General features: G+C 45.1%; 1 protein-coding gene and 2 long non-coding RNA genes across 3 annotated transcripts in view; 1 reads left to right on the top strand and 2 right to left on the bottom strand.

Moving 5' to 3' along the window:
- Positions 1-23919, bottom strand: part of LOC146206202 (uncharacterized) — a 542419-nt gene that overhangs the window by 308894 nt on the left and 209606 nt on the right. Inside the window, exon 3 of the long non-coding RNA XR_014704390.1 lies at positions 5050-5090. This is a non-coding gene — a long non-coding RNA (uncharacterized LOC146206202). The remainder of the gene's footprint in view (positions 1-5049; positions 5091-23919) is intronic.
- Positions 12505-16887, top strand: LOC146206208 (uncharacterized). The gene is made up of 3 exons (XR_014704385.1): positions 12505-12777; positions 13011-13076; positions 16788-16887. It is a non-coding gene; the product is annotated as an uncharacterized LOC146206208 (long non-coding RNA).
- Positions 17360-22949, bottom strand: LOC146206207 (uncharacterized). Its single transcript, XM_084590830.1, has 3 exons — positions 22454-22949; positions 19728-19929; positions 17360-19353 (listed from the first exon to the last, which is right to left on the bottom strand). Exons 1-3 carry the CDS (start codon positions 22495-22497, stop codon positions 19288-19290), a joined length of 312 nt encoding a protein of 103 aa, XP_084446956.1. The 5' UTR covers positions 22498-22949; the 3' UTR covers positions 17360-19287.

Genomic DNA, 23919 nt, shown 5'->3' with positions numbered 1-23919 from the left:
AGTCTGCCCCCCCCCCCCCGTTTATTATTATTATTATTATTATTATTATTATTATTATTATTATTATTAAAATTTTAGAAGACTGCTCTTGTGTGGTTGGAAAGTGTAGTGCGTGAAAGGCTACTGGCATATATCGCCAGCTAGAAAAACGTGCGACGGCCTCGGACGCTGTGTGTTCTGTACTGTGAAAATGGCTGGGGCATGTGGCATGTGGCATTTGAGCGTGTGTTTGTTATTTGGGAGATTGGCTCAGCCATTTCTTCAAGAAGTGCTTAAACGATTTCGTTTAATTTACGCTGTGCTCGCTAGTAAGCAGTCAGCTATGGAGCGCCTCGTGATATTGGTATGTTAAATTTTGCAGAAAACTCTCCATTTGGCACTATTAAGCGCATTTCCGAAAGCCTAGTAAATTGGTCCCCAGAATGCTCGGCAAACTGATTAAAGGAAGTGTTTTGGTGCCAGAAAGGGGTGAACAGGGACTCTTGGTGGAGAAAGTTCGGATTTTGCGCTGGCCGCGCTCCGAGGAACCGCTAGGCGTAGCGCGAGTAAGGTAAGGTAAGCGGGCAAACTCTGGCCTGACGTAGCCGATTGTTCTGGGCGTAGTGTAAAACGTGCATATAATGTAAATAAATTTATCTGTACGTCCAGTCGTCATTGTTCTACAACGTGTCACATAGTCTGCGGTGCGCCGAGCGTCGGCGGAGCGAGGATGCGCAGGGCGTTAGGGCACTGGACTGAGTCGGCCGCCTTTTCAGCTTAATTCAGTTATGTAAAACAACTACAGTCCGTCCATCTTTTCACAGTTTAATTCCAAACGCCAACGTATATGCGTCCTTTAGTAGATATGCTGCCAATTCTTTTCCTCCACTACGAAACTGCATGTGCGTGGGCGCGCGCCTGTGTGCAAATAACTCACGCACAGGCACTGCAGGCGACCAATATATGTGCAGCACTGACAAAGATGAAAGCAAATGTGCAATCCCTGCGCGCTGAGGAGAAGCAGACTCCTCACGATTCCCTGCGCCTCTTCGCACGTGTGACATAAAGCCCCTCAATAAACAGCGCCATGATCGCCGTCTGGTGTCTTAAAACCATCCAGAGTAGAGAGAACCGTATGGTTCGTTTGTTGGGAAGACATTGGCTTAGAATCCACATCGCGAAAACCAAAAATCGCCTAAATTCGGCCCGTCGCCAATAACAATATTCGGTCGCACGGGCCTCTGAAATTCGCCAATTTGGCGAAAAGCAGCCGGCAGTGGCAACCCCTCCTTTTTCTACCGCTTCCCCACGCAGACCGGTTTGGGTGCTGTATGTCACACTCCTCTCTCTGACGAAGCCCGCCGCGCGGTACAGGAGAATAAAAATGTCTTGCTTTCTTTTCGAAAGTCCGTAGTAGTTCACAGGCTTCCGGATTCGCGAAGATCGCCCAAGCTGGGGGGGAGGGGGTACCACTTGGCTTTTGAAGGCGCGCAGGCGCTTTTGTCGACGGCCTCGGTACTCGGAGTAGTGAGACGGGTCACGAGGGCTGCTGCCAGAAGGAGCTTCCTGTCGTCGGAATGCGGTCGCACGTGGTCCGGGTGTATTTCTACTGCATTCCGTCTTCAAGCTCTACCTGAGGAGACGGCAAGAACTTCTAGGGTAACGGACACTATCGGAAATTCAAGGTGGGCTTGGTCGAAAGCTTCGAACAAAGACTCGTTCTGCCTGCGTTGCTGTCTCAGCACACCGTTTGCCTTAATTGCTTGAACTCCACATTGGTCTTCGATCACGCCGGAACCAACTCTACCCATTTGGAGTAGGCGTCGGCTAAGGCCCGTTTCACATGCTGCGACTGCAATTTTCGGTGCAGTCGGTGACGCCGCAGTGCAGTGCGATTTCGCACAGCGCTAAAGTGAGCTTTAACAGCGCTTTAGCGAACCCGCGTGCGAATTCGATACCCTCAGGGTTGTTCGATGCTTTGTAGAAAACGCGTACGCAGAGCGTGCTTGATTTATATATTCAGATGTATTTTTCGATTCTTAGCGATAATTGATACGTATTTATGAAAACGGGCAGTCTTTCAGCATACAAAAAGCGCGTTGCTGCGTCGAATGAAACCACTCGGACGTGAAAATAGGGGTGTCTCATGGGGGCGCGCGCTCCCCGGCTCCCCTTCGATACTGGGCGTGCCAGCCCGTGGCACGTCACCATACGTCTTCATAAGTCACATGACGTCGCGGCGCTCCTCGGCTCCTCAGTGGTCAGTCGCAGAACGACCGCGCCGACGCTGCGACTGAATTCCAACTTGATTCCAACCCACCATACGTGACTCCGTGCGACTGCTTTTCCCACGCCTGGATGATTTTCATGAAGTAGGTCGATAATTTCTGCTTGGAGCTGTTCGAGAACGACGGCTTATGTTCCTCGTAGAATGCAGATTTCATGAATGCTGAGCTATGTGCGATTCTTCTGGAATATCGTCCAGTCACTTCTGTTCGGCAGCTCATCACCAGTAAGCACACGGCGTAGATGTGACAGCCTAGGATCATGATCTGGGACTCTGGCGATAGCATATGGCGAAAGGAGTTGTGGATATGCGCTTTCAAGCATGAAAATATCAGCAGGCTTGGGCACTGTCGACGTTGTCATCAACGCTCACCCGACAACTCTGACGTCATTTAAATCATGTTGCATAGCGTTTATCCAGTTTCTGCCGAGAAGGGTTGGGCATTGGTGAGGAGCTACGAACGTTGCTTCTCTTCGTCCTAACTGGGCTGGCACGGTAACCTTGCCTTCCGCAGGCGGCTCCACTGTGAGCTCGGGAAATCGCCGTTGGAATACTCTGGCGATAGCATATGGCGAAAGGAGTTGTGGATATGCGCTTTCAAGCATGAAAATATCAGCAGGCTTGGGCACTGTCAACGTTGTCATCAACGCTCACCCGACAACTCTGACGTCATTTAAATCATGTAACATAGCGTTTATCCAGTTTCTGCCGAGAAGGATTGGGCATTGGTGAGGAGCTACGAACGTTGCTTCTCTTCGTCCTAACTGGGCTAGCACGGTAACCTTGCGAGACGCTGGCTCCCGTGTCCAGCCTTATTCGAAGAGATACTCCTGCAACTTGTAAAACTACTACAAATGGCGGAATTATTTCCTCACTGTTCATCTGCCACGTCTCGTAGACCTGCGGCTTGGTAGCAGATATTTTCCCACTGCTTTCAAGCCTGTGCACTGGCTGCTTTTTTCCCCCGTTTTGCTGCTGTGCTTGCTTGACATGTTGTTTTGCTTCCTGTCTGTACTTTTCGTAGAGCGGCATACTGTTGCGCCCTCTTTTGTTGGTTGCGTTGCAACGTCATGCTGTTGTGTAGTGCGGCTCTCCACAGCGATAACAACTTATCATCCGCTTTCGCTCGCATCGCAGTGTGCTTCGGCCATGCCCTGCGTTTGCATCAACATGCTTGAGTCTGTCCCAATCGCAACGAGGATCTTGGCTGCTGACTCGAACGTCATGTTCGGCTCTTCAAGCAGGCGTTGCTGCATTGGCGCGTTGTTAATGCCGCAAACGAGTCTGTTTACGAAAGGTGCGGTACTCGCAGTTCACCAACAATTTTTTTTTTTTTTTTTTTTTTTGCAATTGTGCTACGTCGTCGTTGACAGCTGGCTGTCGATGGCGACTTGAACTTGAAGCGGCACACCACTACGGAAGGTTTCGGATTGTAGCGATTGGAGAGTACGGCGAATATCTCGTCGATTGTGAGCGATGGTTGTAATTTGCGTGCTGACGTCTTTTGCTTTAATTAAAAAAATGCGCCAGGACTCAATAGTGCTTGGAATCAGAATTTGAACTTTTTCCTCATAGCCGTTGGGTATTACATGGGGGCGGAATATGAGGGGGAAATAAAGTAAGCTTGTAGTCACAGTAGAATATCTTTGCTGGCGAGAGTTGGTTCATTGCAGATAAAAAATGCAAACAGCGCAAAAAACGGGACAATAGACGAAAGAACACAAACACTGCGCCCGTGTTGTCGTGTTTGTACACGTTCCTTCGTCTATTGTCCCGTTTTATTGTCGCGCAGTTTACATTTTTTATCTATTTATAGTCACACTTATGCAATGAAAAATACCGAGACATATATATATATATATATATATATATATATATATATATATATATATATATATATATATATATATATATATATATATATATAAGCGTTATACATTCAAAAAATACTCTTATTTTCGCGGAAAACCTATTAAGCTGAGATGCACATAGGAAAAAAAAAATCCCTTTACGGAGTCATTATGCAGAGGATAGCACATTTACCTTGCCCTCATACTCCTTTTTTTTCCGCTGCATACAATATTTCCCTCCCCACTAACTGCCATGCAGCTAGGTCCCCAAGGATTTCCACGACTATTGTAGGACTGACCGCTTTAACTACGCCTGCTCTGAGAAAGTTTTTTTTTTTTTTTTGACGCCGCAGCCACCATTTAAAATTCACAACAGCGCTAGAACAAGGCACTGTCAGCAGGTAAGACACTCCAGTTGGGATACGCCCAGCAGGTTCCACACAGTTCAAAGTTTGGCGACGGTTAGGACACTAGAGTTGCTGCATGCGCGCCATCAGCAGCTGCTTGACACAGAAACCACAGGCGACACTTGGTGCGCCAACTTCCTCGCACTTAATACCGTTCTTCTTTACCGTTGGCCCTGTTTTTGTATCCGCCAAAGCAACACTGCAGTAATGGCACTATTTATTTCCTGCGCAAAGACGCTCGTGCAGCGGTAGATAGTCCGACTGATAATGGCAATCGAGGTCCGTTTTTATGTGCTGTCAAAATTTCGCTGCTTAAACACGTCGAGGGTAAACGCTCATGCACGCGCCGCGCCAGGTCTCGGTACGCGTGAGTTTTTCCGCCCCTGCGAAATGCACCCACCATGTCCAGGTGGGAATCTGCTGCCGGAACGGGGGAGTACCGTTAACTCGCGATTAAGGACGCCGAACACGAAATGCACGGTGGTGAAGACAAAATAAATGTGTAAGTAGTGGTTCCCTGACTTACATTTCGAAGCGCGGTTCGGTGCTTGAAGGCAGAAGTGCGATCTGGAAGGGAATCACAAAAAAAAAAAAAAAGAGGTTACGAAGTGAACACTCAAAGAGCAGCGCAAAATAAAAACATAGACACTATTTCATTAATAACACTATTTCAAATATCAGGGGCAGTTGCTGTACGGGAAAATCACTCGCACTGTGGCTTACTGCAATTGACCCCGCATCTTTGTCTATTATATCTGTTTTGTGTCAGGCTAATATTAAGAGTGACCTTTGAACACTATAAGTGATGTTCAATTGCCCGTCTTCTTTCGCAATTAAGCAGCTCCTTCTTCGAGCTGAAGTGCCCGGAAGATGCAGTCACCACAGAGGGGCATTAGCGCTGAGCCATGTCTGTGCCGGGAGGGTTTTACACACACACACACACACACACACACACACACACACACACACACACACACACACACACACACACACACACACACACACACACACACACACACACACACACACACACACACACACACACACACACACACACACACACACACACACACACACACACACACACACACACACACACACACACACACACACACACACACACACACACACACACACACACACACACACACACACACACACACACACACACACACACACACACACACACACACACACACACACACACACACACACACACACACACACACACACACACACACACACACACACACACACACACACACACACACACACACACACACACACACACACACACACACACACACACACACACACACACACACACACACACACACACACACACACACACACACACACACACACACACACACACACACACACACACACACACACACACACACACACACACACACACACACACACACACACACACACACACACACACACACACACACACACACACACACACACACACATATATATATATATATATATATATGAGGTGCCCGTCAAATCATTGTGCCTACAGCGCACATGCCAGCAACTTTTTTTCTTTCTTTATACAGTTTGTTTGATACATTGATTTAATTGATACCGCAGAAGGTATTTCGCCGCTTGCAAAATTGACGTCTCCGCGATCATCTACGCGGCGCAAAATTCACCAAAAGCCACACACAGTCCACAATGACGGAGGAAATCGCAAAGAAACTTCATCGGCAGAATGAATTTGTATACAGCGTGCGGAACTGCTAGTGAAAGCTTTGAAATAGCAGTGTCCTGTTTACCCCTCTCACACGGGCACTGTAAGGCCTTGAGAATTACGGTTCTTTGCTCCAAAGGCGGTTGACGCGCAGCTACACGGCAAAGTCGTGGGCCCTTTGCGATAAAGGGCCGTAGCGGGAAAGGCGGTCGTTAGCGGCCTTCAGCTTCGTAAAGGAGCAGCCCGAACATGAACGCCACGGAGCGAACTAAAAAAAAACAAGAAAAAAAAAAACAGGAAAAAGTTGACACAAATATAATTTTTAACATTATATTTAAGCTTAATTGACGCTGACCCACATGAAGCGATTTTCCCGCGGCAAACCTTGCGAACAGAGGCCCGGCTAGCCCGGCAGCCGTTCGCCGCTGACCAAGCCGGCTATTCAGTAGCTTGGAGTCGTGCGCGCCGGCGATACGAAAAAACTCAGAAAAAGTGTACTAAATTTTGTTGTTGCCGTAAATAACAAGTCGAATGTCAAAACTGAGTTCTTCTTGAGGATCGCTGAGCCTTACCGGGTCACTGGTATAGAAGCGAACAACCAAGCAAGTTTCTGCTCACAGCCGGCTGCCGCCGTTGCGGAGCGGGTGCTGCGGCCCGCCTGCACGCCAGCTCCGTTAAAAAATCAAGCCCAAATTAATGACAATTTGCTTTTATTACTAGAGAATGGAACTGAGAGTTAGGCAGTTCTATGAGTAGACCATTTACTATAGCACGAAGGAATTTCATAGCGCTGTTTCATGTGCCATCGATGCGAAACATAACAGGCCTAGCGACGACTAGGGAGCAGCGCACGGCCAGAGCACTGTTGTCCGCCGCGCTAGCGGCCTGCACCGCTTTGGTAAGGTCGCGTCATAATGTGCTGTAAGCGTTGCAATTTTGCCTACTCTGATGATGGAGCCGAAGCGGGACCTTTTTCGACGTTCCGCTCAACAGCACTCGCTCCAGCTCTGCTGCAAAGCGACGCGCCTGCAGTACGCTGTTGCGGCGTCAGGCGTACTCGAAGGCTGTATTATAGTGCCTAGTATATTCTAGGCACTATAGCTGTATGCAAGCGCTGTCGGGCGCCATTTTAGACGCTGCATATTTTATGTGTTGCTCTTGAAATGTCATTTAGTGTGAAAAGTGCGTTGTTGAAGTGGGTTTTCTCACTCGGGCGCCAGTTTTTCGCTGCATGTGGTACGGCACGGCGACGGTGCGTCAGCGTTGCGCCGCACCGCATGAAGTTCGCAGAGAAAGTTCGCTCCATGGGGCGGCCTTTTAATCGTTAACTTTGCATTTCAATGACCTTTAAAAATATCCGAGTGTTGATAGAAGAGTTCGAACGTTTCAGCAGCCGCATCGACATACGATGTCTCCTTGTGATTTCGCATTTGCTTTCACTATGCTACATCCACCATACTTTCACGTCCTGGGTCTCGTCGCTCATGGTTGTAACATGCACGTTGATTACGTTGATCGAACACAACCTATTGAAATTTATTCGAAATTCGCACAAGTAAAGTATGCTTCGCACGCGAAACCAGGCGGAACGACGAGTGCGTGTCTACCGTGGTCAGAATGGAAAGGAAAAAAGAAATTCTTGTCTCTAAACATCCGCTTCAAACCTTCATCAAACCTTCAGAGTCTTTTTATAATAATGAGTCGGTTACTTTTCCTAACATAAACAAGGCCAGTCTTGTTCACTTATCAGTTAAGGTGAAAGATATCGTCCACTTAAATTTTGGTAGCTGCTACCAGCGCCATTTCAAGCGCAGCGGTTGACAGCCGTTGTGATTGCCGCTCGACAGATGACGCTCACGAAGAATATTTGATTATCATCATCATCATCATCATCGCCATCATTCTCCTTTGCATTTGCCGTGTAGCTGCGCTGCTTCTCCTTTTTAGTTTTGCTCCTTTAAGGCAATACAGCTCCTTTTCAGTAAAGACCTTGGAGAAGTACCGTGTGACTGGGGTATTAGAGAGATTTAGCTTACCGGAGACGTATTACGTCTCCCGGAGACGTACAGACGTAGACGTATCGGACGCCTACTGCGCATGCGTGAAAACTGCCGATACGTACAGGCGCTGGAGACGTACTCCGGATACTCCGGAGACGTATGCCGCGTGACGTCCAGCTTGCCGTAATCTCGCGAGATCTCACGAGATTTCAGCAGCCATGGAGCCAAGCCGCCAAGCTAAGCCAAGCCACGGCCGGTCTCGAGGGAGAGAGCGCGCGCTCTTTCTTATGGTGTCTTCGACTGGTCGCTCCCACGATCCGGTTCGGATTTGGCAAAGTGAGAGCCGCTCTAGCTCCGAGTGCATAGCGCAACCGGTCAAGCCGAATGGTCAGCAAGGTTTCAGAGCGAGCGAAAGCGCAGGAAGCAGAAAAAGGACGTAATTTCCGGAACCGCACACCGCAGGGGCAGCAGGGGCGCCGCCGCTGCCGCTGAACCTGTCCATTGCCTGTATCGCTGCCCCAGCTGTTCTCAGCGTTCTCAGTCTCCGGCTCGCGTCGAAAAAAAAAAAAAAAGAATGAGTGTCCCGTGGTACCACTCTGGATATGCCGCGGCAGCCCCCGAAAGCCCTTCACCGGCCGAAGTCGTGATGTTTGTTGTGATGCCCTAGATGTGACAGCAACACAGACGGCGTACCTAGCGTAATGATCCGTCTTCTTTTCGACATTTCGCCTCACAAAGCCACACAGCAGGGACGTTTTAACTGCATCTAATACATAAAGCGCCTAAACTTGCTTCTACGGATGCGTAAGAACCTCAAATACCGGTCGTGGTGTCCCCTGGCTTCGCATCGGTCCCTGCGAAACGGCGGAAGTGGCTCTGTCACGTGAGCACATCTCGGGGCCGCTCCGACTTTTTTCTCGGAGCGCCTCAGAGCGCTCTGAGCAGGAGGCGGGCGCTTATAAAGAACCAGCCGAATGTAGTCAGAGCGCTTGATTTCGACCAGCCGAATGTGCCGCTGCATCACAGAGCGCTCTAGAGCGATCTGAAATGACCAGTCGAAGACACCATTACGGTACAGTGACTTACGGCCTTCTCAATCGCCGCGTGAACAATGGGAATTTTTCTCCTTGAGTTACGCTAGGAGTTACGCTCTCCGCCGCCGCAAGGGGCGCGACCTGCTCACTGTTCGCTCCGCATCTGCTTCAGTGGCAGCGGGTGGCTTTTGCCTGGTTTCGCGCTGTCGCCCGCGAGTTTCGTGGTGAGTGCAGCCCCTAAATGAAAGATTACAGAAGGTAGATGCTGCAGCGGCATCCTGTCAGCGTGCTACACACGTGAATGGAGTCTTTATATTAAAAAACACTGTCGCTCAGCAAACGCTCGACAAGCATATGACATGTATTGCGGCATGGTATCTACTTTTGTTCATTTTAATCTGAATTTTTTCCCAAGCCTGTACAAGAAGATGAATAAAAAAAGTGAATGAGCAGTGATCACATCGAAGCTTCTTAATTCAAGGCAAACAACAGCAACAATGGCGAAACCGTCTCTCAGCGCTAGATGAGGAACCATCGAGGTAACACCGAAGATAAAAATAACTTTATAAAAATGTAATGTAAGTTGCACAATGCTTACATGACATAAAGTATTAGTATAACGTCAGAGTAGACGGTTTTAAGTTTTGTTATCAATTTTGCTATAATTTATAGACCAGCAAATGTTTTATGTTGTATTGTAAACATTATTTTAATTTTGCAAATAAACGTTGGTTTAATGAAATGTTTACATGGTATCATGATTATTTAATGAAAAAATAGGAAATCTATTTCAAGCACTAATTCCTAGCAATATTTTCTTTCTTTTTCTAGTATGTTTTTGAACTAATAGTTCCTTGTAACTATCTGTGCAGTAATGCCTGCCTTAGAGAGCAATCGCTGCCCCATTATTTCGGTAGAATGGTTTGCTTATTACACATTCGCCACTGTTACTCAAGGGACGTACTCCTCAATAATGGATATAAAAGCTTTTCTCTGTGCTATTTATTCAGGAGTTGTATGTCGCGCTGTATTGCATAGTTGTGTACAGTCACCAATGGTAGGCTAGATGCTCGTGCAGGGTTGTTTTATCATTTTCAAGAACGCTAGAATAATGCTGCATATATATTATATATATACATATATATATATATATATATATATATATATATATATATATATATATATATATATATATATATATATATATATATATGCAGCATTATATGTCAGAAATTTCTCAGAATCCTTCTTGTCAATTATGCTAAGAAAGTGACAGACAGGAACGAAAGGCCAGCTCCTTATGTGCACAAACTGTCCAGAAAGATTTTGAGACTAATTTTCTAGCCGCATGTACCGTTTTGATGAATGAGTGCAATGCGTTAACTTTGAAGGACATTTTTTTTATTGCTTACCGCTCTTTTCGATTATGCATATCTGTTTATTCCCATTTCCTTGATTAAATGTTATTTTTTTATCACTGTATTAAACTGACTACGACTGTCTACGTCTGCGTCAGTCGCGAGACTACGTATACATTTGCTGTCTTTCAACCTATTGATTTGTTTTAAACGAAGCTAGAACAGCCCATTCCACTAGACAACTGAAATTTTAACTGTATGCGTAAATTTTTGTTCCTTACTCTGAATCTGAGACGTGCTATGAATTTTCGTCAGTGCTTCTTTTGCTCTAAACGAAAACGGCAGCGGTTGACAGAATATCCATAGAACAGTTTGCCATGCACTAGCTTCAGGTCGCGCTATACCTGCTTACAGCTTTCAGAGGCACACTGCATAAAATGGTACATATAGTTTTGTGAAAAATTTAGGGGCAAAAAGTGTTGATGTAAGTGCATTCGAAACTTCATTCGACCGTGCGCGACAGCACTGACGAAGGCGCGCGCGCTCTCGCGCGCACGCGCATTATTGACTATTTTATTGCTCATACACGATAAATCAGACACTGATTACGGCTTCTTCCTATAAGCCATAAGGGGTGAAATATCAGGACCTGCCGGTTGCAACCGATGCGGGCGGAGCGAAGAGCGAGCGCGCGCTTCCCTTGCGCGTGAACGGCTGTAGCGGAGGAGCAGCAGTGGGGCGGTGGCGACCCCACCGAGGCGCGGCGGGCGGTGGAAACAGACCCCATTGGAGAGGCCGTAAGAGAAGAGAGAAATGCGCTCTCCCTCGAGACCGGCCGTGGCCAAGCGCCGATGGGATGGTGCTACGAGTGCTTGTAGAGTGCTGCTGTGCGCAACGGGCCACATAGTTCTCCCGTTTTCACATTGGCGTCACCAAATGCTGTAATACCCTTGCCCCGGCCGTGCCAAGAAAACATCATGCGCAAGCGTTTCAGTGCGGCGGACGACCAGCAAGCAGCTCGAGATCGCCACCATCCTGTACATACACAGTACAGCGCAGGGAGAAGGCACCGTCGAAAGAAGTTGCAACGATTTCTAGGGATCCGCCGACGGCGAACGAGCCCTCGCTCCGCTGCGCAATGAAGGCGTTCGCAAAGGCCTTTGCAAGCCATCCAGCGTCAGAAAAAAAAAAAAAAAATGATTCTGGTAAGTCACTACTCACTACCTTCTCTGTTCAGACGATCGGACTGGACAGCGGACTGTCCGAGCGGAACAGTTAGTTATCATATGTGACGAAGACGGCACTTTCGGGTAGCTCGGAATGGCAGTGACTCGGCGCCTGCCGATCGCGTGCGCTCCGAGTAGAAGTGGTGGTGGATGATGCTTTTTCCCACGATACATACGGCCCGCCCGTCTCAACACCGCCTAGTCGATTGCTGGGGAATAGCAGCGCAAAGTAAAAAGCCACTTACGTTGTGCGAATTAGATACATGATATTTCAGCATTTTTGCTAAGCATGGCTCGAGTTGCATAGTATAATACACGTCGTGTAGCTGCTTTTGTTTACATGTGCATGTAAATGTGCACAGCCACCAGGAGCCACAATAAATGAAAATTGTTTGCAAGATGATTTACTTTATCTTCTCAGACAATTGTCTGGCACCATTAGCTAACAGCACATGCTGAATGCAGTGCCAAAGCCAAATATTGCAAGAGGTCATTTATTTTATTATTTTTTTTCCCCCAAGCTTATGAACTTGTGTCCCTGTGTCAGCACGTGAAATGAAGTGCGCCAATATTTTATGCTGTTGGACAAAACATTCAGGCACTGGAAGTCCTATTAGCATTTACAAGTCGCAGAGGCTGAACTGATTTGCTCATTGTGTTATAAAAACACCTGAAACTTAAAAAAGGATCCTTGTTAAGGACCATTGCATTGAATGAAGGCAACAGTGTCTGCGTCGTGGCACTTTTCTAGTGTCCTGGCGCAACTTTCAGCTGCACAATTAGATCCTGTATTATGTTGGCAAGTTAATTACCAATCATCTGTGTCTCATATGGTTATTCCCTTTCAGATGAAAATGAGCCTGCAAGTGCCTGAATGACATGGTGCCCAGAGAGACTCATGATGATGAAAGCAATCATGACAACTCCCGGAATAGTAAGCGACAACACTTCTTATATTACTTTCTTCAATGTTCTTGTTGAACATGTTACAGCTATTTACAAAGCACTGCAATGTTCAGTCTTGATTCTCTTACTGCAGTGTACAAAGTGTAGCCAGAGTGCTAAAGTAAGCTCGTGCATGTTGTTATGCACCGGAAAACAGCCCAAGATCTCATGGCTGCAGAAATAATTATTTCTTTCATTTGTTTGTTTGCTTCCATGGCACAGCCACAAGTCTGCACAGTGTGGAGCCGCTGCCGTCAACACCAAGCCTGCAGTCAGTGCCCCTGAGGGGTGAGGACATATTTACGTTATTTTGAGCAGCACCAATTTGTAAAAAGTTTTAATTATCTCAATGCCTTAGCAACTTACTATAGTTTAAAACTCAAGACTGCTTAGTACAACTGCACTAGAACCTAGATGTTAGCTTTTGCATTCATGCCAAAACTATGCATGGACCAGCAGCAGCAACAGTGCATTATACAAAATGCAATGGCCTATGAAAGCAGCGATAAATGAAATAAATGAGTAGGAAAACAAATTATTCACAAATTTTCATGTTCATGGTGCACACTCACGAGACCATCGCAATGCTTTGTGTATTGTTATGCTTGTCTCACTGTTTTGAACCTACACTCCATTTGGTGGCATGACTGAGTCTTTGGTTTGAGAGAAGAATGACGTTTCGAAGATGAGAGAACAAAAACAATGAAATTTGATTGCACTTCTGCAGACTTATGTACATACTTCAAAGGTCTTAACAGCAAAAGGTCAAAAGCAAGTTCATAGCAATGATAGACTATTGAGCCTCTTGGCCAGGGCCAATATTGTTTTTTTTTTACTCCACAAGAAACCTTTAAACAATCAATCCAGCCCTCTCACAGAACTTTGGCCAATAAAACACGGCACATCTCTTCGGGTCAATCAGCCAGTCAATCAAACAGTATTGGTAAGCAATGTTCCTGCAGTCATACCTTGGGAACAGGCGAGGAGACATAGAAACTTCCATTTTCACTTCGATAGCGTTCCAATAGTCGAACAAGGAGTCTGTCTGCCAGAAAAACACAGGGCATGTCTGATGTCACATACAGCGGATCAAAACAGCATCTGTAGAACTCAACTCCTAATGGATCAGTGTAATGGTTTTATGGCCATGTCCCTTCTCCCAAACAGCCACCGTATCTTCCTGTGCGGTGTGCCCTCAGGCATCCCTCTCCAGAATGTATTCATCATCGGGCAAAGCGTGGGAAGTTCCCACATGCTTTTTCTTTTTGCGGCTTCACACTTTTGTGTGATGTTTGCCTGGACGCGTGATGCATTTCCAGCTCTTAGGTCATTGCAGCATGCTGCTGTGCATGTGCATAATCAACGCAAAAGCTCAGAAGTAATATTTTATAGAGACATTTCTACCGCAATTACCCATTTGGTGAATTTTATTTATCCTCAAGAAAAGGATGGCAAAATTATATTATTGTTTACTCCACCCTCCACTGTGGTCTTAATGCATTGGTTGATGTGAAAAAATGATTCAATTTGTTTTCAATGTGCATCAGAAGGAGCGTTCACTGACATAAAATAACATCAAATACCATGGAAAATCTTTTGCATATGCCAGCAACAGGCAAGTCCCAGTATAGATTGCTGTTGAATGTGACACTTAGTATTCTCTGCGAGCCTACAATTGTAATGTTCCGGCTCTCATTGCTGACAGCACGATTAAAAAGAAAATTTCTTTCTGGGAAAATAATTAGCGTTGTCTTTGAACAATTTATATTAAGTTTGTTTGATTGAAGCCACAACAATAATGTTAACAGGAAGGCTTTGCTTTGCTTTGTCAACGTGTCTGCATCTGTGCCGGTCATAATAGAACAGTCATCTGCATGTGGTGGTGGCAAAACTAATAAATATCCAACAGGCGCAAGATAGGTGTCAACTTATCCGCAAAGATGACGGCCTGGAGTCCTTGGACATGGGCGACGTCAGCTAGTCGGATTAGACCTAGCAGAGTTTCAGCTCGACAGTAGTTTCCCAAAATTATTTTTTGTCTCTCGATTTATATTTTAGATTTCTGGACACGCCCATATCATATGTACCAGATCCACCCTATATATGTACGACAAATTTAATGGATATGTCGATGTGGGCAATGTCTTTGATGAACACTTTCAACAACAGTGGCCAAAGCAGGCTTCCTTGTGAAACACTGTTAGTGACTGTTAGATCGTTCAAATGGTGATTACTCAGGCATGCTATTTGTGTTTATTCTCCTCTCCTTCGGGGCAAGTGCCAAGGGATATACCCTACAACCTGTGTGCAATTCTGTTCACAACTATATAATCACACCAGGTAGATTGCTACAATGAGAATTCACTGCCTTTTCTTTTCTTTCTTTTTTTTGTCATGAAATTCTAGTTTAAGATTCGTAATTATCAAAATACTCAATTGCTTGTCCACGAACCTTTTGTACTTGCTATATACCATGGCCTATTCCCCGCCGTGGGTATGTGCCATTACCACTAAAGACAGTCATCAATGGGTCTGATACATAGGTCAGGGGTGGAAGCAGGCTCAAGCATTTTGAAGCAGCTTTGGGAGCAGCGAGACAAGAGTTTTGGAGCATTTGAATTATGTTTTGGAGCAGGTTCCTAAGGTCAAATGCCTCTGATAATTGTAGTAATTGGTTTTTTCTTTGACAGAAAAAGATGAGCTCTTCCTTTTTATGCAAGTTCAATGCCTGTCCAACTTCGCACTCATTTCTGACAAGACAACGGCCAGCAACTTGGAACAGACTAGCAGCAAACAAAATGCTTGCTGGTGTGCTTTATAACTGAACACCTAGTGTGACCTTGTGACCTAACGCAGTTGCCTATTCTGACTTGACAGATTCAAATGTCGAGTTTACCACTTCAATGCACTCAAGCAATGCCACTAATTTGGAGCTCAGATTAATGGACATGACATTTCTGCTCTTTATCTTGTGCATATCCCTTTTTGATCCTATGCCTGTGCTGATAAATTCCTGAGCAGTGGTCAGTAGTGCCTTCAGGAAATGTAGATGGCACTGAAGGGTAGCCTTTTCATTCTTCAGCATTTTTACTTCACTACCTCCTTCCAATAGTTTTATCATTCTTTGCTTGAGAAATGCTGGGGCTCATTTTTTAAATCTTGGCAATAGGCCCTGTATGGCTTCCCAACACTCGAGACGCTTCCTAGTGAGTGACATCTTTGGAGTACCAACCCATAACGATTCAAGTATGATTTTGTCTGCCGTAGGCCCGACAAGCTTGTTACTGAAAAAGAGGCTCGATAAGTGCCGGCTTGTTCTTAGACCACAACCATTAGAATAACTCATGTGGTTTTTCCAGTCGGACAAGTTTCCTTCCGAACGACTCACAGTAGTTTGCGCCTATCTGCTTCGCTTGCTGCTCTTGCTTCTCCCTTCACCGGCGATTCAAAAGGCTGAAAGGAGGTGCTACGGCACATGCACAGTGCATTTTTTTTGCAATTATCTCCAATCGCCAGTGACTCATATTAAATTTACTTGCAAACAAATATTTATTATGCCAAATGCTTCCTACCCTTACAAAAATTTCGTTTGTATTAAGCCCAGTGCTAGATGCGTTATATCTTTGCCACTGGTGCAAAGACATTGTTTGCGTGTTGCACTAAATTTGATGGTAGAACATTAAAACAGCCAGTTTGGAGCAGTTTTGGAGCAATATTGCATTTTGGAGCAGGATAGAGCAGGAAAAGCAGTTTGGGAGCAGAATGGAGCAAATGGAGCGGCAATTCCACCCCCGATAGGTGCATTCACAAGAGGAGACTGCTGCACTTCTGTGCCATGATATAGGGGTATGCCATATGCCCAGACATTTCATGAATAATCATGTGCGTAGTTATTCACTGCAATACCAGCTGGAGAGCAATATTAAACAACCTCCAGCTTTCTCATAACAGCTTTAATTTTACAGTAATTTCTGTGAACACTGCACCTTTTCATTCCAGGAAGGTAGAAGAATACAACACGGATTTTTTATGCAGCACATGGTGAAGAACACTGCCCCGTGTGAAGATGGACATGTGAAGATCAGCTGGTGAAATCTTGGCAATCAGTTGACAAGATGCTGATTGCGCTGATGAAAGAATGAAAGTAATTTATGTTGGCACTATATCACATTGCAGATAGCACCAGTTTATTTTCTCCAAAACTCTCTCGACCATGTTCACTTTGCCAAATAAATCCCAAATACATTTTTGCAACACAAATGCTGTCGGTGTGTTTCTGTTCTTGCATTTTATGGTGCATAAGTAGCTAAGGCTACAGTTTCGCAAATACAGGTCCAAAATTATCTGCAAAGGGCATTACGCTAATTTTAAATTGCATATTTTAAGAAATATTTCAATTGTTAGAATTGTAAACATATGCAATGACTCGAAAAAAAAAAAATATGTGCACAACCTCTCTCAAGTGAGCCTCAGCTACAACGTTGAAAACATTGTTAGTGGCCTGTGGTCACCACTTCACCAAAAGAAATTCAAAATGTCCCGTCACATAGTGGTAATTGCTAAAAGCAATTCATAGGTCAGTGTTTCTCAAATAAGGGCTCACGAAGTGATTTTCAGGGTCCACGAAACCCACAGCTGCAAAAAAAAGAAAAGAAAGATATGCGTGATAGCTTTGGCCTGACTAGACACAGTTTTGCAAGGTTAAAATCTAGGAGATTCAAAGGCGACTTTAGTTAATGAAAAAAAAAAAAAGAGTGCGGAAACAGAGGGAGAGGGCATCTGCGGCATTCGTTGATGCCAACTATGGTAAAACTCTAGCTCTGGCTGCACTGCTGGATGGGGCTACAATGCAAAGCGTCTCGGGCATGATGACAACATGACAGCTCAATGAGAGTACAATTAATTCAGTAGTGTACAGAAAACTCTGAATAATGACTCTAGCAGCACATGCGATCAATGAATATATGAGCTGTGAATTAGCGGCATGGTGAAAAACCATAAAATGGCATCATCACTTTTTGCATCTGGTAGCACAGGTTCTCACTGAAGCCGTCAGACAGCCTGACAAAGACAAGCTGTGGTGGTTTGCCAAAGCAGATGGCACTTCACACATACAGACACTTTTATAACTCAGATGCCACCTTTCCTTAATCTAGACAATACACAAATGCACACACAACCGTTCGGGTGAAACACTAGAGACGGCCCACGCAGCACAACTCAAGTACAGCGTTCAGACTGGTGGTCTAGCACATATTTGCGGTCACAAGCATCTCGTGCCACTAACAGTTCGAAGTTAGCGTTGGGAACAAGTGGAGCCGTTGGTCCGGAGCGCAGCTGTCGGGTGTTCACCGGTAGACGGTCACGCAGTCAAAGGAGCATGGGAGACAATGCCGAACCAAAGTCATCGCGTCCTTTCAGTTCGCCAAGTAGCGAGATGGCAAACCGAAGCTGTCATATCGCTGCACACAACACTCGGGCAAAAACCCCTGCATTTGAACACGAACACTATCACACGCCACCCTAAATGCCACCACGCACGCACCATGCCATGTTGAACACTGTGAGACGAGAACAACGAGAAAGTAGTCATGCACTGCTGCAATCAATCGAGATAAATATTGCTGCATCTCGCATAAAAAAAAATTCATAAAGCTGCATCTCGGCATAACAGCGTCAACAAATGAACAGCATAAATCTTTGGGTAGCATTGTTGCATGCAGTGATGCTCATCTTGGAAATGGAGTAACTGTTCTAGAAAACACGGACAACAGAAACAGAAGTGGACATGGACGTACACAGGCTCACAACTGTATTTTACTAACTGAAAGAGGACATATATACAGCAAGCAAAAGTATAGCGTTGAGCATGCGGTTTTGTGCACTTTATATATGTCATCGTTACTTAGTAAAATCCAGTTGTGAGTCTGCAAGCCTCCCGTCCACTTGTTTCTGATGTCCAAGTTTCCTAGTGCACTTACACTATTTACAAGATATGCACCACTGCAAGCTGCAATTATTGCTGTAAGGAATACAGAGATGAATTCTGCGACTGTTGACAAATGCCTCAACTATGAAGGTCACTGCTTGCCATGCTTGTCCATATTTTACTGAAAAAGGCAGCCTAAAAAAAAAAAAAGATGTTCCAAATTTTTTGACCGCAGGACGTAGGCCGACACTTATGTCTGAAAAGGCACAAGGTATTGACCAACTGAGGCAGACACAAGACAAAGTAGATAGACACATGACAGCTGTACAAAGATGTTCGGCAGTTCATTGCGCAACTTTATACATGCGCCCTACCTGTTACCATCTCAAAGTTTGGTTCTTGAAATAGTCAATAAAAGCAAAATCCCATGCTACGCTGCCAAACCCCCCTCTACAGCTTTCCTAACACTGCTAATTGCCTTGTTGAAGGCAACATGATGAGGTTGCAGTACGGCACCTCCAAACAGCTTGTAGAGTAGAGGCCATCGGGGGTAGGCTGCATCACTATAGATCACATATTTATGACCCATGGTGATCTTCTGCAGGTTCTCAAAGTGCACCGTCTCCTTGAGGATCCCTAAAAGATAGCAAGAATTAAAAATATAACCAATGCGGGTCTACACAGGTGCCTCTTCTTTTTGTATAATGAGATGTAATTACAGTTGCAAGTTTTTAGATACAATTTTTTCGTACAAATTTATAAAATGCCACGTGCTAACACAATCTTGCATCACATACTTAAGTGCCACGTTTCTTTACAGATGAAATGCTGTTTTTCATGAGGTGGGTCATTGAGTACCCTTTCCCAAAAACCAACTCAAAAAATATAAAAGTACTTGTGGAATTTTCGCAGCAGAGATGTTAGGCTTTAATTTGGAAATGCACTCCCCTGAATATGAAAAACATATTACAGCTAGTTACTGCAATGAAGACATGACTGAACAGGCTTACCTGCATCGTGACGTCTGCCTTTAAATGGCCCACTGGCAGACTATGGCATTGGTACACATTAGTGCCTGATATTTCTGCACAGGCTCCACTTGTGCCCAGAGAGGTCCTCCTTCTGAACCACAGACGGTCGACAAATTTGCCTTGCTGTGCCATGATGAAACCCCAGCAGTTGAGCATGGGGGCCTTCCTTTGCATGCACCGCCTGAGGAGGAAAAATTGGAGCGGCTGCAAGCGACGATCGCTTATAGAGCCCCTATAAAGTGGTCATGAGAAAATAATCTTTCAGTGTGCACCTTCTTTACTGTGCCGTAGCATAATACTTATTGCATTGCTTTTGGAAGAGTTCACTAGCGTTACCTCGTACAGGCCCATCAATTTTAAGGTGAAAATCTTTAATGGCTCATACTGTCGGCATTCGTTTGTTTGGTCACACTATAGCTGTCAATCAAATGACGTCATGATGATGCCATCAGAAAAAAATTAAAATCCTGTTTCCGCTGGGAGCCGAACCTCTATCCCTCGCATCCCCATCCGAGCGCTTTAGCCAACTGTGCAACGTTCGGGATCTTGAAACACACATCAAAATTCTCCTTGTCTACTGTAAGGATGATAGTAGCGATGACAATGAAGTTGGAATTATCAGTGATGACATTAGCAATGATAATGACGGTGCATTTAATTCATAATGATGAGAGCAAACGTGATGCACCGTGTGCACCAGCAACGCTTAGATTTTCACATCTCTGCAGTGTAGATTCCGCAGTGCTCCCGGATTTTTTCAACACTATCATCGACACTTGATTTTTTTTTTCAAAGCAAGCGAAATTCAGAAACCTACACTAGGTTATTTTTTTTTTTTTTTTTTTTGTAATTGAAAGATCATATATACATCTCACTTTTGCAAACGGTTTGATACAGTAAGGATGTAAATAAAGACCAGGAATTTCACAGAAATCATGTGCCAAATCAAAAATGAGCCAGATTCTGCTGATGTGCAGATGGAAATGAGCCAAATCTATTTTATTCTTGACAGCTTTCTTTCTCAGCTTTAGCATGATAGGGTGGACTACTGCGAGTGTAAATTCAATTATTGCTTCTCCATAGCTACTTCCTTATCACTGTCTAGGATACGAAGAGATCACAGGAAAATCTGAAGCCAGAAGATAAAAACACTGGGAACATAGGCCTGCAGCAGACGAAGCAGTTTGTGCATAAAGCTAGCAAAATAACTTATAAAAGACTACATTCAGTTTAGCCTGTTGGCAGCGGCTTGCTGCATTTAGCAACATAAGCAAATAGCCGAAACTGGCAAGAAACGACAATATTTGCCGCTGTCTTGTCGCTTTGCATCCTATGTGCATCTACCATTCCCCGGCAATACAATGGTGCACTGAATTAAAATAGCTCTTCATTAAACACATTCCAACTAATTTCTACCAACAGAAAATAGCCTCACATCTTTGCTTGAAGCAGAAGCCCACTAAGCATTTATTTGCTCACTTTAGAGCAAATCAGTGCTGCTGATTGTGTGACAATGAATATTACAACTCTTCATCAGCTGTATTCACAGTATGATCGTTTACAGGTATTATTTTCACAAAGAGACTAGAAACGACTCTGAAAAAAATTTCCTTCAGTCAAAGTAGGGTCAAATATAGATTTTCATATCGATAAGGGCCAAATCCAAAATTGCTTACATTTTTTAAATTGTTGCATAAAATTTTATGAAATTTCTGTGTTGAGTATTTCTAATACATGAAGCAAATTAAAAAATAACTTGTGCTGATAACAACCTTTTGCGTATTTCTCAGTTTGTGTTTCCGTGGACTTCCCTAATTTAATAAAAAAAAAATATTGACTTGTAAGTGCGCTAGTGTTTATGTTGATGACCTTATGCTGTGCTAGTAGGCAAGTTCGAAAAGCAGCATAGCACTGGTTGCATTCGGGACGTTAAACAGTTTCACTAAATTCGATGTCGACAAGAGAGCACCTTCCCAAAGCTCTACAACCGAGTTGGAGAGCAGGGGTATATATATATATATGCCTTTGCACAAGTGTGCCTAAGTTAATTGACGTAAAAAAAAAAAAAAAAAAGAAAAAAAAAATCAATGATTACAGCAGACGTTCGGTGACTGGGCACGAGTCAACTGCAATCGTTAATGTATATTATGTTTTACAGTTGCCAAAACTGCTCGCCTGCTAGAAACGACACAACGTCGTTACGCGCCAGAGAGCATCGGTCCCATGCCATCATCCCTAGGAGCATGAGCGCTGGTGCCTTTTGACTACAAAATGGTAGGGTTTTGACGTAGTTATATCGAGTAGAAGGCTTGGTAGCGTTTATGCACACATGGAAGCTGATGGGGATGATGTGCAATGAGTAGCGCGAGAGTGCGTAGCAGTGTGCACGCGGGATGATACGACATCCCGCCCCGCTTCTCACAAGGAATTTATCGCTTTAAATCCGCTCCGGCCTTTTTTTTTTTTTTTTGTTTAATTTGAAAGCGCTATAAGCGGCCGCACAAGTGTTAGACTGTTTTTATAAGCTCTGAACCTCAGGATTAGCGCTAATTCGCATTCAAAGATGACTACTGAAACGCCACAGCCAGTCAGCTTTGCTTTACATGTTTCGGCGGGCATATTTATTTGACACAGAAAGCACTGCTATCAATAATTTGGCTTGTAACCGTCAAGCCACCACAGCCACCACACCATGCGCTACTTACCTCGGAGAATCGCTGAAGAGCTTGCAGATCAAGCCACTTGTCATATCGTAGAGTAGATGACCGAAGTAAAAATCGAGCTGTGCCAAGGTGCCTCGGAGCCGGAGACCCTGACACGCTGCGCACTGATGACCTCATTTGGAATTAGTAGGGCTAACTGCAGCTCTCCGAAATCCTCTTTCTAGAATCTAAAAATCCTGTTGAACACTATGTTGTTGTTGGCGCCGATGTTGAAGGGTACCACGCTCACGTAAGTTCCTTCGAGGCTTTGGAATATCGCGCTCCCGTTGAAATCAATGCATGTCTTCAAATTCATCCCATGATAGGGTGCTCAAAAAAGCTGCCTGTCGTGAAGGGTGAAGGATGCTGTCGGCATGATGTAACGTAACGTGGGCAGGTTGCACCGATAGCACGAGCAAATTCTAGCACACGACCGAACACCAGCAAACACGAGCAGTTGTTTCCTTCCTCCATGCGAGCACTCGAGCACCAAAACAAACGGATTTAATGCAACTAGGCTTGGATTGTTCAGGCTTGCTGCAGGTGGCAAAGTGGTTAAAAGTGAGCTCAAATTAATAATTATTCGAAACACAGCTAACACGTCAACATCATGACTTCGGGGGATCTGCATGTGACATTTTTGTGACATTATTTGAAGCATTTATTACAAATAGCTTCTATCTTTTTTTTACTGGATAGCATCATCATCAGGTGGCGTTGTAGCACTCTGTGTTGTCAGACCCATCCCGTTAAAAAACAAAATAAAACAAAACAAAAACCGCTGCCAAAGTGACGCGGGCCTTCCCGACGGCGCATTTACTTTTCAGCGTAAGCAGAAGCGGGTGGTCCGCCGCAAGCCGTTTTAGTTGGCTTCAGCGCCAAAAGCTGTGTATAGTTTGGGAAACTGATAGACGAGCAAAGTCCAACCTCAAGCACTGCCTACCGCGCGACCGATCCGGCCCGTCTCCGCATGCGAAAAGCGATGAAGAGCGCTGTCAGCATAATAATAATAATTGGTTCACAAGAGGAAAGGGGCAGTAGCAGTCACACTTGTTCTGTGGACACCTAACCACGCCGTAAGGTAAGGGCGGAAAGAGTGAAAGTGGAAAGAGAGAAAGAGGAGCTGTAGTGGAGGGCTACGGAGTAATTTTGACCACCCGGGGACATCGCACGTCACACGGGCGTCTCTTCGTCTCGCCTCCATCGAAACGCAGCCACCGGCGCTCGGGATCGAACCTGGGTACTCCGGCATCTAGCGGAAGACATGCAGTTTACCATACAGTTGATCCCGGATATATAGCACTCGAAGGGAATTGCGAAATAATTCAATATATTGATAGTTAAACATGTTAAACCTGTCAACAGACGAGCTCCACTGTTACCCAGAAGCGGGCATACACGGTGCACCCACGTTTAGCGGCGCGCTTACCGCTGCAAGCCCTTACAATCTCAAGGACCGCCCCGCACCC

The sequence above is a fragment of the Amblyomma maculatum genome, chromosome 1 (assembly GCF_055883805.1).
Source record: "Amblyomma maculatum isolate TAMU_Amacu chromosome 1, ASM5588380v1, whole genome shotgun sequence".
NCBI lineage: Eukaryota > Metazoa > Arthropoda > Arachnida > Ixodida > Ixodidae > Amblyomma > Amblyomma maculatum.
Note: the sequence above shows the minus strand (reverse complement) of the source record. Positions and strands in the feature narration are given on the sequence as shown.

What these genes read in the sequence shown, in the direction of transcription:
- LOC146206207 (XM_084590830.1), bottom strand. Translation starts at nt 22,497, where the DNA reads ATGACAAGTGGCTTGATCTGCAAGCTCTTCAGCGATTCTCCGAG. An exon ending in CTCTTCAGCGATTCTCCGAG is followed by an intron (nt 19,930 to 22,453) that starts GTAAGTAGCGCA and finishes TTTCCTCCTCAG; the next exon opens with GCGGTGCATGCAAAGGAAGG. An exon ending in AGGCAGACGTCACGATGCAG is followed by an intron (nt 19,354 to 19,727) that starts GTAAGCCTGTTC and finishes GCTATCTTTTAG; the next exon opens with GGATCCTCAAGGAGACGGTG.